The following is a 15,727-nucleotide window of genomic DNA, read 5'->3' as shown; positions in this document are numbered from 1 at the left end:
CCTTATTTTTCCCAGGTGTTAACATCTCACTCTTGTTCTGAAGAAGGTCTAGAGGATGCAGCTAATGTGTTACTGCAGCTCTCTCGGGGGGACCCTGGGACTCGGGACACTGTCCTAAAGCTGCTACTGAATGGAGCCCGCCATCTGGGTTATACCCTTTGTAAACAGATAGGTAATAATAGTAAAGTATCATGTCTTTCTGAAACCTTCCATTTACATAGGTCTCACCTCTGTCTTGAAGCCTTTTCTGAACCTCCAACTGAATCAAAACTCTTATGCTTCTAGAGCACATCCCCCATACTCTCTTCTCTCATAGCACTTAGGATACTGGATTGTCCTCTGCTTTTCTCTCCTCAGTTCCAAAAGAACAAGGCTGGGCTTCTCTCTGTACTCCCAATACCTGGCACACGGCAGGTAATCCATGCTTAGTAAAGGCGTAGGACTGGCAGTGCCCTCCTGTTTATCCATTGTGGGCACTTGTAAGAGCAATGATGGGCCTGCTGAGGCAATTTTGCCACCTCAGAGCTGCACCTGCACAGTGTTCAGATTCAGGAATTGAAAGTCAAACTAAGCCTCAGCCTTTGACGGTGCAAAAATTCTAAGAGCACTTGCAAATCATCTCGTTTTAGTCATCTTTTTTGTTTTACCAAGAGGAAGATAAAGTGATTGAATCAAGGGGTAGAGCCAGATTTTTATTTCGGCATTGTCTCTGCATTCTGTCACCCCATCCCAGTCATGGGTCTCCCTAGAACTCTGCTACCTGATCAGTTATCTCCTTCTCATAAATGTACCTGGGCTAAGGTGATAAGAGAGTTGACTGTACTGTATAACCCAGAGCATTCTTTGCTCCGTGGGAATTTGTAAAGTTCTTCTGGAAGGGGCCTCCGACCTCTCGACTGCTCCCATTTACTCAGTACCCATGGGCCAGGCTATCGATACCCTAGGCACTCTGACTCGCATTATCTCCTAGTTCTCCAGGCAGCCTGGTGAGCTTAGACAGAATTAGTCCCATTAAGATGGGTAAGCAATTTGCCTGAGAACCACAAAAACCTCAGAAGTTCAAGAGGTATACAGGCTCCAAAACAGATAATTTTCTCCCTGTGTTGAAGTGTGTTTTATACAGACTCAGCAGATTCTTGAGGCCAGATAAATTGGTGGCCCCTGGGTGGTTGATGATCCAAAGCACACAAAGCAAAATTCCTGCTCACTGCAGGTCCTCTGTAACTGAGCAGAAAGGATGGCCGAGGCAGGTTACTTGGAAAGCTTAGGGCTTTCAGCTGCTTCACTGGGAAAGTCTCAACACTTACTTGTTGGCTTCTCTGCCTACCCAGGCACCCTTCTGGCCGAGTTACGGGAATACAACCTGGAGCAGCAGCGGCGAGTCCAGTGTGAGGCCCTCTCTCCTGATGGCCTTCCTGAGGAGCAGCCACAGACCACCAAGCTGAAAGGCAAAATGCAGAGCAGGTGGGTGGTAGCTGCCCGTTTGGCTGTGGGTCTGGAATCTGGGACATTCTAAAAGGTGGCTCTTGCTGGTTTCCTGGTGGTTTCCCCCCCCCTCTGTGGGCAGATTTTCTTATCTGTCCTAAACACATTTGACCTTATTTTTTCCTACTTGTGAGATTTCCTTGTGAGATTTCTTACTCCTCTGGTTAACACCAGAAAGCCCTGCTTGCTCTGAGTGTTATGCTTTGATGCTGTCAGTATACGCAAGCCACCTCTACACTATCCAGGTTTGACATGGCTGAGAATGTGGTAATTGTGGCATCTCAGAAGCGACCTCTGGGTGGCCGGGAGCTCCAGCTGCCTTCTATGTCCATGTTGACATCCAAGACATCTACCCAGAAGTTCTTCTTGAGAGTACTGCAGGTCATCATCCAGCTCCGAGACGACACACGCCGAGCTAACAAGAAAGCCAAGCAGACAGGCAGGCTAGGTATGGAATTGAAGTGTCCAGTTGAGGGGCAGGGTTGGTGGTGGAGAACCCAGAGTCCCTGGAGGGCAAGACTTAATGTCTCCTTCCTATTCGACCTTTGCAAGAAGAAGTAATGATTCTTTCTTAAAATGTTAATGGCTGCATTCTGTATCTCACTCAAGCTGCCTGCGTAGGAAATTCATTAGTGCAAGTAGGAATTAAGGGGGAGTGGAAATCTGGCAAGGAAATTGAGGGCGGATCTTTTGCTAAACAAGATTTAACTCACTGAGTGTGCCTTCTTTCTGCTTCCTTGATCACTCCTGACTAAAACATTTCAGCCATGTTCCCTCACCCATGGCCTGCCAAATCCTACCGCTTTCCTCCTGTCCCACAGACCCTCTACCTGCCACCATCCGTCCACCTTGCACCACGTCCCCTGCCCTTGTTTGTGACTATAGCTCTTAGTGCCTGATGATGAGCATTCTGAAGCTACCTGAGCTAAAATTCAAAGACCTTAGCAAGATGCCCTGTGGCAGCCCAGGAGATGGGAGAGTATTGGACATTCCCTCATATTACATTTTACCTTGCCTTCTTTCTTTCTCCCAGGTTCTTCCGGTTTAGGCTCAGCTAGCAGCATCCAGGCAGCTGTTCGGCAGCTGGAGGCTGAGGCTGATGCCATTATACAAATGGTACGTGAGGGTCAAAGGGCGCGGAGACAGCAACAAGCAGCAACGGTTAGCATGATGCCTGTGGCCCCTCATTCATTTGTCTCCCCCACCACATCATCAGTGGGGTTTCACTTTCCTTACCTTGTATGCTTTCGCATTGTTTGCTATATGAATGCTCTAGACAACAGGGTTACTTTCTGTTGGTGTTTTCTTTACTGTTTGTTCATTGGTTTATTGGTTGTTTGGTTTATTGGTTGTTTGGTTTGCTTTGCTTTGGTTTGGTTTGGTTTGCTTTGGTTTAATTTGATTTTAAAGCTTGGCCATCATACCCCACCCCCAGCTATCCTGTCAACAGTGGCGCTTTTGCAAACTGCATAATGCTTAAGTGTCTGGGTTCTGAGGGGATATGGGATGAAGATTTTTCAGTCTCATGGAACAATTCAGGTACATCAGAGGCATCTCAGGAATCCTGCCCTTGAAGGTCCCCAAGCTTGGTACACATCCCATGCAGCCTCTTCTGGCTGTGGCTGTTTCCTCCACCCTGGCCTCTGCCTGTTCTCCATACTCCCTTGGCACTTAGGCACTCATGCACTTTTAGGAGGAAACCTTCAGGTTCCTAGGTAGCCAGCTCATGGTTGGGACCCCAGCACAGAGTGGCTACAGGAAAGGCCTGGCATCGTGTACGTATGCTGTGGCTCATTGTTTTCCTGTCCTTGCAACATGCAAGTCACCTTCCCAAGATCCAGGATAAAAGGTATCCTGAGGCCTGTTTATTCTTTCTGTAACTACTATTATACAGTATGATTTCTTTGAGCATGCTGGGAACAGCCTAGAACCTGAGGGCCTTGACTCCAGCAGGGTAAAAAGGGAAAATAGCTACTATTCTGGAGTGTTTTTTATGCATAGCCTCTTTCCTACGCCTGATAGGACATGTGTTGTCTTTTTAAAATTTTCCACCCATCAAAAGTTGCACTGATTCCCCTATTACCTTAACTTTTGTGAACAAAGAGCAAACCCCCTTCTGCCCATCTGAGCTTTATGTTTGTGTACACATGTAAACTGTTCCCAGAAGAAATTTTGAAATCTGTATCTAAGAGGCTAATGTGAGACTAGACGTAGGTCTGGAATGGAGTGGAGGCAATGCAGGCATCCAGGGAGGGAGCTGGCTAGCTCAGGGTGGAAGGTGGCAAAGGAGGTGGGAAGGCCATTCTTTTGTCCTGGAGAGCTACAGTTTCCTGACCAGATATGAGAAGCTTCTTTCTAGGTTTAGGATATGTGAGAATTGGTAGGGTGAGCCCCTAGCCTGTCCCTGAGGAATGCAGAGTTGCACCCTCTAAGTGACTTTGTCTCCCTTTTATTCAGTCGGAGTCAAGCCAGTCAGAAGCATCTGTCCGGAGGGAGGAATCGCCCATGGATGTGGACCAGCCATCTCCCAGTACCCAGGATACACAGTCCATTGGTCAGTAATGCTTCTCACTCCAGCCCAGCAAAAGGAAGAGTGCTTCTTCATGGAATGTCTGCTGGAGCCCCTGCTGTCCACATATATAAGCTCAGTGTTTTCCAATTTCTTCGAGCAAACACTGATTTCTGTAAATGTTAATAGGCATTTACCAACCAAGATCACTTAACGTTACCACCTTGCCCTCGTTGCAGATTTGTAGCGCACATTGCAATTCCTATAAAGAAGCTGACACGATATGCACGGAGGCAGAGTGCATTTGAGTCTTGGCTTCACTGTTGACTAGCTCTGGGACCTGAGGCAGACTCAGCTTCAGTTTTGCCCTTTAAAATAGGGATGTTCGAGGGCCTGACCTGTGGTGGTGCAGTGGATAAAGCGTTGACCTGGAATGCTGAGGTCGCCAGTTCAAAACCCTGGCCTTGCCTTGTCAAGGCACATATGGGAGTTGATGCTTATGTTCCTCCCTTCTTTCTCTCTTCTCTCTCAAATGAATAAAATAGGGATGTTCGTAGTTAGGATTGAATGAGTTAATATGGGTATATAGTGCTTAGAGCAGTACTTGGTACACAGGGGATACTGTTACTAACGGCATTTCTCAAAGTTAATTGCATATAGAATACTTTTTGGCACCCCTTTAACATACCTCTTTAGAGGAGTATTGTCATAGGACGTCTGTGAACTAGATTACATCAGTGACTAAGCCACAGGTACTCGGGAGTTAATGAGCAGTAACGGAACCAGCAGTGTCCTGGTAGAACTCTCCTGCAGTAGCCATATCTCAGTTGCATTAGCCATATTTTAAATGCTCAATAGCCTACACTTGGAATGTGGCTAGTGCAACTGAGGACCAACTCTTTATTATATTAATCTTATTTAATTTTAATTTAAATGCCATTTGGTGTGGGACTAGATCTTGCTTCAGATGTTGTTCAGTATTAGTGGTCAGTGGGCCAGTTTACTTGATCTGTCTAATGGCCTGTACATTTGGTATGGGGGAAATCTAAATGAAGGGAAAACCTCGAAGGATTTCTGACTTTCTCCTCTGTGTGGCCTGTAGGCTCAGATGGAAATTCCCAGGGGGAAAAGGAAGAGAGGCCACCTGAGTTACCCCTGCTCAGTGAGCAGCTGAGCTTGGATGAGCTGTGGGACATGCTGGGAGAGTGTCTAAAGGAACTGGAGGAATCCCATGACCAGCATGCAGTGCTAGGTGAGTTGCAAGCTAAGAGTCCACGTCCCAACCCACTAATCTGTGGGGCCCCTTCTGCCTGCTTAACTTTCTTCCTTGCAGATCACCCCACTTCCTCAGTGTCTCCATAATGGAGATTCAAAAGAGAGGGGTTTTTTTCCCTCCGACTTCAGTGTCAAAAAAAATACTTTCCTTTTCTATTCATGTCTGGTATCTTTTACTTTTTAGACCAGGATAACCTATATACATCTGGTTGCCTATCCCATTTTTCTTTGACTTTAAGGAAGCTGTGACCTCCTCTTTGGCTTCACTTTTCTATGCTACCATTATGTTTCTCCTGCAGGGTTTTATTATTTCTTCTTCCGTATTGTACTTTTGTAATTTGCTTATGATGGAGAAGAATTTTGTACATTGAAGTTTATAAAATGTCACCTCCCTATTGTTACATCCAGTGCTACAGCCTGCCGTCGAAGCCTTCTTTCTGGTCCATGCCACAGAGCGGGAGAGCAAGCCTCCTGTCCGAGACACCCGTGAGAGCCAGCTGGCACACATCAAGGACGAGCCTCCTCCACTCTCACCAGCTCCCTTAACCCCAGCCACTCCTTCCTCCCTTGACCCGTTCTTCTCCCGGGAGCCCTCATCTATGCACATCTCCTCAAGCCTACCCCCTGACACACAGAAATTCCTTCGCTTTGCAGGTACAGGGAACTCTTAGGCCCCCAAATGTAGTGGACTTCATTTTTTGCAAGTTCATTTCGTACGTTCTTATCCTTTGTGGTGTGTGTGTGTGTGTGTGTGTGTGTGCGCGTGCGCGCACGCTTGTGTTTATATGTGTCTGTGTGTGTTGGAAAGTGAGATGGGGACTATCTGGAATCCCTTTTGTGCCACGCTACCTTTTTCCCCTAAAACAAGGAAGAAAGAATAGCTGGATGAATGGCTGTCATTGAATATTCTGGCTGATTTTCTAATTCCTACTGTCCTTTGTCCACTCAGAGACTCACCGCACTGTGTTAAACCAGATCCTACGGCAGTCCACTACCCACCTTGCTGATGGGCCCTTTGCTGTCCTGGTAGACTACATTCGTGTCCTTGACTTTGATGTCAAGCGCAAGTATGTGCCCTGGATGTTGGTAGGGATGGGAACTCCGAGTGGTGTCTTCCCCTCCCAGAAAGGGACCAAAGTTCCTCTTAGGATAGTGTTTCTAGAGAAAGAAGTTTCCCTTGGTGGCAGCTTTTGGAAGGGTGTTGGATGGGAGGGAAGAGACTAATCTATGCCACTGACAGTCATATCTAAATACTTACTGGCCCTCTCCACCCCAGTCTCTATTCTTCAACAGAGAAATGTAAGCCTTTGTTTAATCACATGATTTCTTAAGTCCCATTGGTCCTTAGTGGTGCAGGTAGCCATAGTCACTTAACAGCAAGACTCAGGGGGCCTCCACAACACTCCTGTCTTTTCTGCTCTTCCTTCCTGTGCACCTACACGTGCTTACCTGCTTTTTGCAGAAATTCCATACCACAATCTCTGTGGACCCTTATTTGGTGAAGATGGGGGAAATGAAAGTTGGTAGTGAATGACCCATCTCTCCCAACTGCCTGGTATTTCCCCAGGGGTACAGGTGGGGAACAGGGATCGGAGTGGTTGGAGGATGGGGAAGGCACCATTGAGAGTCTGCATTCTAATCAGGCAAACAAATTTGCTCTGCCGGCCCTAACCCTGTTTCCCTTCCTTTCCTACCTCTCAAGGTATTTCCGCCAAGAGCTAGAGCGTTTGGACGAAGGGCTTCGGAAAGAGGACATGGCTGTGCATGTCCGCCGTGACCATGTGTTTGAAGACTCTTACCGTGAGCTGCATCGGAAATCCCCTGAAGAAATGAAGAATCGATTGTAAGAGCAGAGAAAAGACAAGATGGGAGGTTGGGGGTCCTTCACGCGCCACAGGGAAGGCTTACTCAGGGCCTAGATGTGCCGGGAACGTAGGGAGGTGCCGCCCCTCCCCAGTAGCAGTTCCCAATTGGAATCTAGCTTGTTATTTCACTGAGCTGCCTCCTACCTTCTCACCTGGTCTCATAAGATTGGTCTTTTAAGAACAGGAAACCTGCGGAGCAAATGGTACCTCGGGTTGGGGGAAACCATACTTGCATGAGTGGACCCCACCAAATTGGTGCTTGCTCCCTGGTGATTCTGAAGCCACCTAGAGGAGATTGCAGTTTGTAATACCAGATGTCATGGGAGCGATGAGAAGATAGACCTGTTGGAACAGTTTAAATACTCCTAAACTGAGGAACTTGATTCTTCCCTTCCCTCGTGGCATGGGCATGCTGTCCACGTAATTACACAGGATGTAGAGAGGCTTCTGGGACAGACTGGGCCCTGCTGCCCCACTGCCAAGCCTTGTGGACGTCAGACTCTGGCTTTGGCACTCTCTGATACCACTTGACTCCTTTCCTTCCTTTCCCCAAGGAGGTATCAGGCCTCTTTACCATTCCTGCTGGTGTTTTATGGAATATTGGTCAGCCTTCGCTGGTACTCCTATCAGTGATGCCCGTTTTTGTCCCAAAGCCCTCCTCTGGGCTCTCCTGGCACTCTTGAGTTCACCTCTGTCCTGTGACCTCACACTCCCCAGCCACCTCTTCAGTCCTCGCTCACTCAGGTCATACTGTAAGGGAGTGCATTTGGCCTGGGCTCTCTCCATATCCCTGTTTCTGTTCTCCTTGTGCAGGTATATAGTGTTTGAAGGAGAAGAAGGACAGGATGCTGGAGGGCTCCTGCGGGAGTGGTATATGATCATCTCTCGGGAGATGTTCAACCCTATGTATGCCTTGTTCCGTACCTCACCTGGTGACCGGGTCACCTACACCATCAATCCATCTTCCCACTGCAACCCCAACCACCTCAGCTACTTCAAGTTTGTTGGACGCATTGTGGCCAAAGCTGTATATGATAACCGCCTCCTGGAGTGCTACTTTACTCGGTCCTTCTACAAACACATCTTGGGCAAGTCTGTCAGGTCAGGATGTGGCACAGTCCTGGGAATCAGGTTCTTTTCTTGTGTCCCACCTCTGTGCTACCTTTCCTGCACCCCAACCCATGACACAGTCGAAATTATGTTTTTCTAGATATACGGATATGGAAAGCGAAGATTACCACTTTTATCAGGGCCTGGTTTATCTGCTGGAAAATGATGTCTCCACTCTAGGGTATGACCTCACCTTCAGCACTGAGGTAAGTCAGGAAATCCTGACTGCACCACATCCAGCCAGTCTGGAAACCCATTTGGGATTATCCTTGAATTGGCATTGGGTAACCTCATGGTTTTACGGAAGTATCTTGCTTAAAGTGCCATGACCCATTTCCCATCTGGCAGAGAGCAATGGATATTTGTATGAGACATCACAAACAGAAAAACTGGAATTTGTAAAACAAGGCCAGCTGTTTCCTGGTTTCCTTCTTTATTAAAAACAAAAACAATGCTCCAGTATATTACTATTTACAATGGTACCTTGAGATACGAAATGACCAACATACGAATTTTTTAAGATACGAGTCGTGATTCGGGAAGCTGCCACTAGTTGGCTCATGGTTCCAGTATCAGCAGTTTGATATACAAGTTGACTGACTTACTTACGAGCTCGGTTACAGAACGAATTAAATTCTTGTCTCAAGGTACCACTGGATTCCCAAAGGTAGTTCCATGTAGAAAAATTTTACAAATGAAAGCAAGACTTTTTAGAGGTTACTCTTCTACCAATTCGTTCTCTATAAAGATTGTGGTGTTACGTTACATGTGTTAGCCATGCCCTTTTCTTCCCTTTTACCCTTGGCCTTTCCCTGTTAAGGAGTTAGGAGCTCCTGAAAAAGTCACTTATTTATGACCTTGCTTCATCTCTCTGCCCAGGACATGACAAAGAATTTAGGGTGTGTTCCCTGGTATCTATGTAAATCCCATCCTAGAACAAGCCCTATCCATATTATTGGTGTTTTGGATGTTCTAGGTCCAAGAGTTTGGAGTCTGTGAAGTTCGTGACCTCAAACCCAATGGGGCCAACATCTTGGTAACAGAGGAAAATAAGAAGGAGTATGTACACCTGGTGTGCCAGATGAGAATGACAGGTAGGGGAGATGTCCCTAGACCCCTTGTTGACCAGTGTGGGAAGAGGTCAGGTCTCACTTCATTTCACAGACATCGTTTTCTCTCTTCCCCTATGCCAGCCACAAATGCCTTGCATAAAAGGAATCTAAAACCTTAACCAAAAATATTTCCCTTCATCTATCCTCATGAGGGCCCAGAAACAGAGTGGCAGGTGACACAGGCAGACCAGTCAGCATCCTGGTAGCAACAGGGGCTTAGATTGGGGGTGTCTCGGGCCTCTAACAGTTGAACGAGTTCAGATGCCACGTGGCGTGTTGGTTCTCTCTGCAGGAGCCATCCGCAAACAGCTGGCGGCTTTCTTGGAAGGCTTCTATGAGATCATTCCAAAGCGCCTCATCTCCATCTTCACTGAGCAGGAGTTAGAGCTGCTTATATCAGGACTGCCTACAATCGACATTGATGATTTGAAATCCAACACTGAATACCACAAGTACCAGTCCAACTCTATTCAGGTGAGCTGTTGCTGGCATTCCCCCTGCCCCCTTCATCCCAAAGTAGTGCTAGTTCATATGACACCAAATAAACCAGTACCTTGAGGGGAGGGCATTATGGATGGCCACTTGCCCATATGTAACTCCTAATTCTTCTGGATCGCGTTTTCAGGTGATGTTTTTGCTCATCCTATGAATGAACTGAAGCCCATCTCACAGAAGAGACTTGCCTAGATTCCAAGTCCTATCCCGCCTCTTTCCAGGAGCTCTCTATCTAATACTGGCTTCTCATGTCCCTTCCTATAGATCCAGTGGTTCTGGAGAGCATTGCGTTCTTTTGACCAAGCTGATCGTGCCAAGTTCCTCCAATTTGTCACGGGTACTTCCAAGGTGCCCCTGCAAGGCTTTGCTGCCCTTGAAGGCATGAATGGCATTCAGAAGTTTCAGATCCATCGGGATGACAGGTCCACAGATCGCTTGCCTTCAGCTCACACATGGTAGGAGAAAGGGCTTGTTCTCCTTCTCAGCATTCAGATTGAACTTGTGTATCTGCCACTTTTAGGTCCCTACGTAAGGTTGGAAACTTAAGTCTGGCGTGGCTGCCCTAGCCCTGGGGTAGCTCAAATTTGGTGGCTTTTTTGGAGAGGCTGATGTCTGAGATGAGAAGCTGACCCAGACTCACAGTGAGGCTGGGAGACATTGCAGATGAATACTTCCACATGAGACTACAGTGTGTTCCAGGACTCGGTGTGGCTGGAGCAAGGAGTTAAGAGTTGCAGGGAGCACAAAGCTAAAGAACTCAGCAGGGAGCACATCGCCAGTAATCCTGAACGCCTCCTTGGAGCTTGCATGTTAGCCCATCGATGAGGTCATGGTGTTTAAAGTGACAAGCTCTGATTTAATTTTTAAGTGCCTAATGGCCAGTAATGAGACCAGATTAGAGGAGGGCAGAGCAGGCTAGTACAAGGTTGGGAGTCCACGACGAAGGGGTGGGTTCCCCCAGGGAGAGGTCAGGTGGGCATCATGGGAACACAGGGATATGGTTATTTTTTGTTACCAACTGATCTCTTTTTTCCTTAGTTTTAATCAGTTGGACCTGCCTGCCTATGAAAGCTTTGAGAAGCTCCGTCACATGCTACTATTGGCCATCCAGGAGTGCTCGGAAGGCTTTGGGCTAGCCTAATAAGCCCCACCACCACTACTGCTGTGGGGTTTTCCTGCCATTGTTGGACCTGGGAAGGGGGGAGATGAAAACAAAATGAACCGGAAAGAAAATTTTGATACCAATAAACGAAATCCACCAACTCATCATGTGTGTGTCCCAGCTGCCCCGGTCTTCTCCAGCGCATACCTGTTCCCTTTCTCCAGCTCATTCTTTCTACCCCCTGCCTTTTTCTCACCTCCTCTCCCCCATTCCATGCCGTCCATGAGGCCCAGCCCATGTGTTAAAAAGGCAATAGCCTTTGCAGGGACCTATTTGTCCCACCCAACTGTTTGGACAGTGTGCTCCTCAGAGTCTGTGTTCAGAAGGATTTGCTGCATTGAGACTTGAAACCTTTGGATAGGGGAAAAATTATATATATATATATTTTTTTGTTCTGTTTGCATTTCTTAATTTGTGCTTGGAATGTGTTGATGTGCACAGCTAATGATTCAATGCGAGACAAGATTGGCGTCTGTGTTGTGGAGGTTTCAAATAAAGAGCACTCTTCATAACTCACTTTTCACAATGGAGTTTTTTTCAAACTCAAGAAAACAATAAACAACCCTCAAGCACATGCTAGACATCTGGAGAAAAGATCCAAATGGACTTCCCAGAAAACCATCTCTGCCACCAGCACTGGTGCATCCTCCTCTGTCAAAGTTAGTTTTCCTGTAGTCGGGAGAGAAGCAGCCGGCAGGAATTGGGCGTGGGGTCTTTATATAATGGGATCTGCACTTGGGAGTGGTGAGGGTGCTAAGAGGGTGCAGCCAAGGACGAAGCATTTTGCTTGAGGGAGAGAAACCAGTTGGTTGTAAGAAATATTCTAAGAACTCAACCCAACCCACTGTTTTATTTGGTGAGCCTTTACAACAGTCTCGAGCCTAGGACTTGGTACAAAATTTTTATTTCATTTGTTAATGTTTTAGTTTATTTCTAATCTCAAATAATTTGACAAACTCTCCAGAAGAACAGTCCTACGTTCCTTTTGTTTTTGTTTTGTTGTCAGCCTGCCTGTATTTCAGGCCACTCACTCTTGTGGTTTACTTCATCCAACCATTCAAGTCAATCTAAGGACTTTAGTTCCAACCTCCAAAAAAGAAAAGAAAATTTAGTTAGAAAAATAACCCGCCTGACCTGTGTCGTCAACCTGGAATGCTGAGGTTGCTGGTTTGAAACCCTGGGCTTACCCGGTCAAAGCACATACGGGAGTTGATGCTTCCTGCTCCCCCTCTTCTCTCTCTGTGTGTCTGTCTCTCCTCTCTGAAATGAATAAATACAATTAAAATTAAATTAATAAAGACTTTGTAGAAGACCACTCAGTGGTTGTTCCTCAACCTTATTTAAAGAAAAAACCCAAGTGGTTGCTTTACATGGTTTTCCCCATCTGAGCCTCTGCTTAAAGAATTTCCCCTGTGACCATGTCCCAAAGTGTGTTGGGTAGATAAGTTTGTAAACTAATTTTATGCTCACTTTATTAAAGATAGCGTTGCCCATGTGATGGCCATCGCCTAGGTGATAATATTAATTACCTTCTTGCTTGGGAAGGGGCTTGGTTATGCTAGTGTGTGCTGGGGGAGGGCTTTCGTGCTGAAAAGTTTAAAAGGAGGAGCTAGGAGGCCATTTTGAGGAGAGACCACGTTCTTACAGAGAGGGGAGGACACCATATTATAGCAGAGCAGAGAGAGGCCACGTGGTTAGAGAGAAGGCAGCCAAAATAGCGGAATGCTGAAGGAGAAACCAGTTTGTACTGGAGATGGGGAACAGAGGTGAGTAAGACTGGTGAGGGCCTTTGACTCTAGGAAAAAAACGAAAGATTTTCCTGGTTGTGGAACAAGAGGACATGTGAGTGGGTTTTGGTGTCCCATGTGTGTGTTTGTACTCATTGGCCGGTACAAGTCTAGAATAAAGTAAAATGGCCCACCAGTTCTTGGCTCTGTTGATTCATTACGATCTGTCTGGATTAATTGCAAACCTGCATGGGCCAGGCAGCTGTGATGGTGACCACAGCTACTGGTTTTTACAGTGTGGCTCCAAGGAAAGCAGTGGCGTGTCCTTAACCTGACCCTTTTTTAAAAAAATACAAACTTGTCTTTGGCTTTGCTGATGATGGAAAAGAGATGAATCAACCCTGTCCCTGCTACTGAGTTTACAGTTAAGGGCACAAGACTGCTCACTTCTGTGGCTGATGTAGAAAGGTGGGTCTCTGGGTGCCTAGAGCAGAAGTGCCTGATCTAGACTGGAAGATCAGAGGAGACCATTGTCATTGGCATGTGGGTTGAATCAAAAGGCTGTGTGGGAGTTAAGATTAAAGAGGAAAAATCATCTTCAGGCATCCCCAAACTACGGCCCGCGGGCCGCATGTGGCCCCTTGAGGCCATTTATCTGGCCCCCTGCCGCACTTCCGGAAGGGGCACCTCTTTCAGTGGTGGTCAGTGAGAGGAGCACTGTATGTGGCTGCCCTCCAACGGTCTGAGGGATAGTGAACTGGCCCACTGTGTAAAAAATTTGGGGACCCCTGAAAATCAAGGTAGCAAGAGTCTAGTTATCTGATATGGCAGAGTGGTGGCCTGAGATGAGGCTGGGAGCCCACAGGGCTTTAAAATGAAATATTTCTTGCAGTACTGGTTTGGTGATAATGAACTCCTTTAGTCTTATTTTGTTCTGGGAAGCTCTTTATTTCTCCTTCAACTTTAAATGATAGCTTTGCTGGATAGAGGTCTTGGTTGCAGGTTCTTGTTTTGCATCACTTTGAATATTTCTTGCCAATCCCTTCTGGCCTCATGTGTTTCTGTTGAAAAATCAGATGTCAGCCTTATGGGGCTCCTTTGTAGGTAGTTAAATGCTTTTCTCACTGCTTTTAGGATTCTTTGTCTCTAATCTTTGGCATTTTAATTATAATGTGTCTTGGTGTGGTCTTCTTTGAATTCATCTTTAATGGGGCTCTCTGTGCTTCTTGAATTTGTGTGACATTTTCATCATGTTAGGGAAGTTTTCAGCTGTGATTTCTTCAAGTTCTCTATCCCTTGTTCATTCTCTTCAGGAACCCCAATGATGTGGATGTTCTTCATGTTGTCACAAAGATCTCAGAATTTTCTCAGCCTTAAGCCTCTTTTCTTTTTGCTGCTCTGCTTCTATGCTTACGTTTATCTTGTCCTCTAAATCACTGATTCGATTTTCTACTTCATCCAACCTACTATTGATTCCTTCTAGTGCAGTCTTCATTTCTGATATTGTATTTGCCATTTCTGACTGGTTCTTTTTTATGGTTTGTGTCCTTTTAAATGCTTACTATCTCTGTTTAGATACTCAGATTAAATGTAAGTCATGAAACCATAAAAATTGTAGAAGAAAACGTAGGCAGTAGATTCTCAGACATCTCTCAAAGCAATATTTTTGCCGATTTATCTCCATGGGCAAGTGAAATAAAGGACAAAATGAACAAACGGGACTGTATCAAACTAAAAAGCTTTTGCACTGCAAAAGAGAACATTTGCAAAATAAGAAACCACTCTGTGGGAGAACATATTTGCCAATATGTCTGATAAGGGGTTAATAACCAAAATTTATAAAGAACTTGCAAAACTCAACATCAGGAAGGTAAACAATCCAATTAAAAAGTTGGCAAAGGATCTGAATGGACACTTCTCCAAAGAGGACATACAGATGGCCAATAGGTATATGAAAAAATGCTGAATATCACTAGTCATCAGAAAAATGCAAATTAAAACCACAGCACGGTATCACTTCACACCTGCCAGAATGGCTTTCATGAAAAAAATCAAACAGCAAGTGCTGGCAAGGATGTGGAGAAATAGGAATCTTCCTGCACTGCTGGCAAGAATGCAGACTTGTGCAGCCTCTGTGGAGAATATAACTCTTATGACCCAGCTATCCCACTTCTAGGAATTTATCTTAAGAATCCAAAGACTAATTCAAAAGAAGACATGCACCCCCATGTTTATTGCAGCATTGTTTGCAATAGCCAAGATCTGGACACAGCCCAGGTGTCTGTCAGTGGACAAGTGGATAAAAAAAGCTGTGGTACATCTGCACAATGGAACACTATGTGGCTGTAAAGAAGAAGGAAATCTTACCTTTTGCAACAGCATGAATGGGCCTAGAGATTATTGTGCTAAGTGAAATAAGCCAGGCAGAAAAAGACAAATAGCATATGATCTCACTTATATGTGGAATCTACTGAGCACAATAAACAGGAACAGAATAGAGGAAGAGGTGGAGTCATGGGGAGCAGATGGACAGCTGTCAGAGGGAAGGGAGAGAGGGGACGGGATCAAAGAAGGTGAAGGGATTAGCCAAAATGATATACACACATATACAGACAACAGGGTGACAACAGACAGGGAAAGGGGGTAGAGGTAGGGGAAAGAGGGAAAAGATGGGGCAAGTGGGGGTGGAAAGAGACTGGGGCATGAGGATGCACAATACAATGGGACACTCAAAACTGTCAACACAAATTAAAAATAAAAGTTTTAAAATAAATGAAATAAGAACTACAGTAGAATTAGTCAATAAACAAGAACTGGTTCTTTGAAAAAGGATAAAACCCTCTCACATTTAAACTTGAAAGGGGAACAAGGGTTGGGAATTGGGTGTGGAAGCTGGGTGTAAGGGCTAATAACCTTGAAGGGAATAAAAGTGAATCGAGCCCTGGCCGGTTGGCTCAGTGGTAGAGCATCGGCCTGGTGTGCAGGAG

The 15,727-nt window shown here is 45.9% G+C and overlaps 1 protein-coding gene across 12 annotated transcripts in view; it reads left to right on the top strand.

The window, feature by feature from the left end:
* The window catches only part of HUWE1 (HECT, UBA and WWE domain containing E3 ubiquitin protein ligase 1), a 179,513-nt gene extending 167,965 nt beyond the window's left edge, over positions 1-11,548 (top strand). For 11 of the 12 annotated variants that reach the window (XM_066249119.1, XM_066249128.1, XM_066249122.1 and 8 more), the window contains 15 exons: positions 16-172; positions 1,332-1,464; positions 1,731-1,933; positions 2,519-2,646; positions 3,943-4,039; positions 5,097-5,246; positions 5,678-5,923; positions 6,219-6,336; positions 6,972-7,112; positions 7,948-8,235; positions 8,345-8,450; positions 9,221-9,338; positions 9,649-9,830; positions 10,116-10,306; positions 10,890-11,548. In XM_066249119.1, coding sequence (XP_066105216.1) covers positions 16-172; positions 1,332-1,464; positions 1,731-1,933; positions 2,519-2,646; positions 3,943-4,039; positions 5,097-5,246; positions 5,678-5,923; positions 6,219-6,336; positions 6,972-7,112; positions 7,948-8,235; positions 8,345-8,450; positions 9,221-9,338; positions 9,649-9,830; positions 10,116-10,306; positions 10,890-10,992 — 2,361 coding nt within the window. In that variant the 3' untranslated portion in view covers positions 10,993-11,548. The remainder of the gene's footprint in view (positions 1-15; positions 173-1,331; positions 1,465-1,730; positions 1,934-2,518; positions 2,647-3,942; positions 4,040-5,096; positions 5,247-5,677; positions 5,924-6,218; positions 6,337-6,971; positions 7,113-7,947; positions 8,236-8,344; positions 8,451-9,220; positions 9,339-9,648; positions 9,831-10,115; positions 10,307-10,889) is intronic. The other variant, XM_066249125.1, reaches the window with a different exon arrangement.
* Positions 11,549-15,727: the final 4,179 nt, after the last annotated feature.

Source organism: Saccopteryx bilineata, chromosome X, assembly GCF_036850765.1.
Source record: "Saccopteryx bilineata isolate mSacBil1 chromosome X, mSacBil1_pri_phased_curated, whole genome shotgun sequence".
Taxonomy (NCBI): Eukaryota; Metazoa; Chordata; class Mammalia; order Chiroptera; family Emballonuridae; genus Saccopteryx; species Saccopteryx bilineata.
Note: the sequence above shows the minus strand (reverse complement) of the source record. Positions and strands in the feature narration are given on the sequence as shown.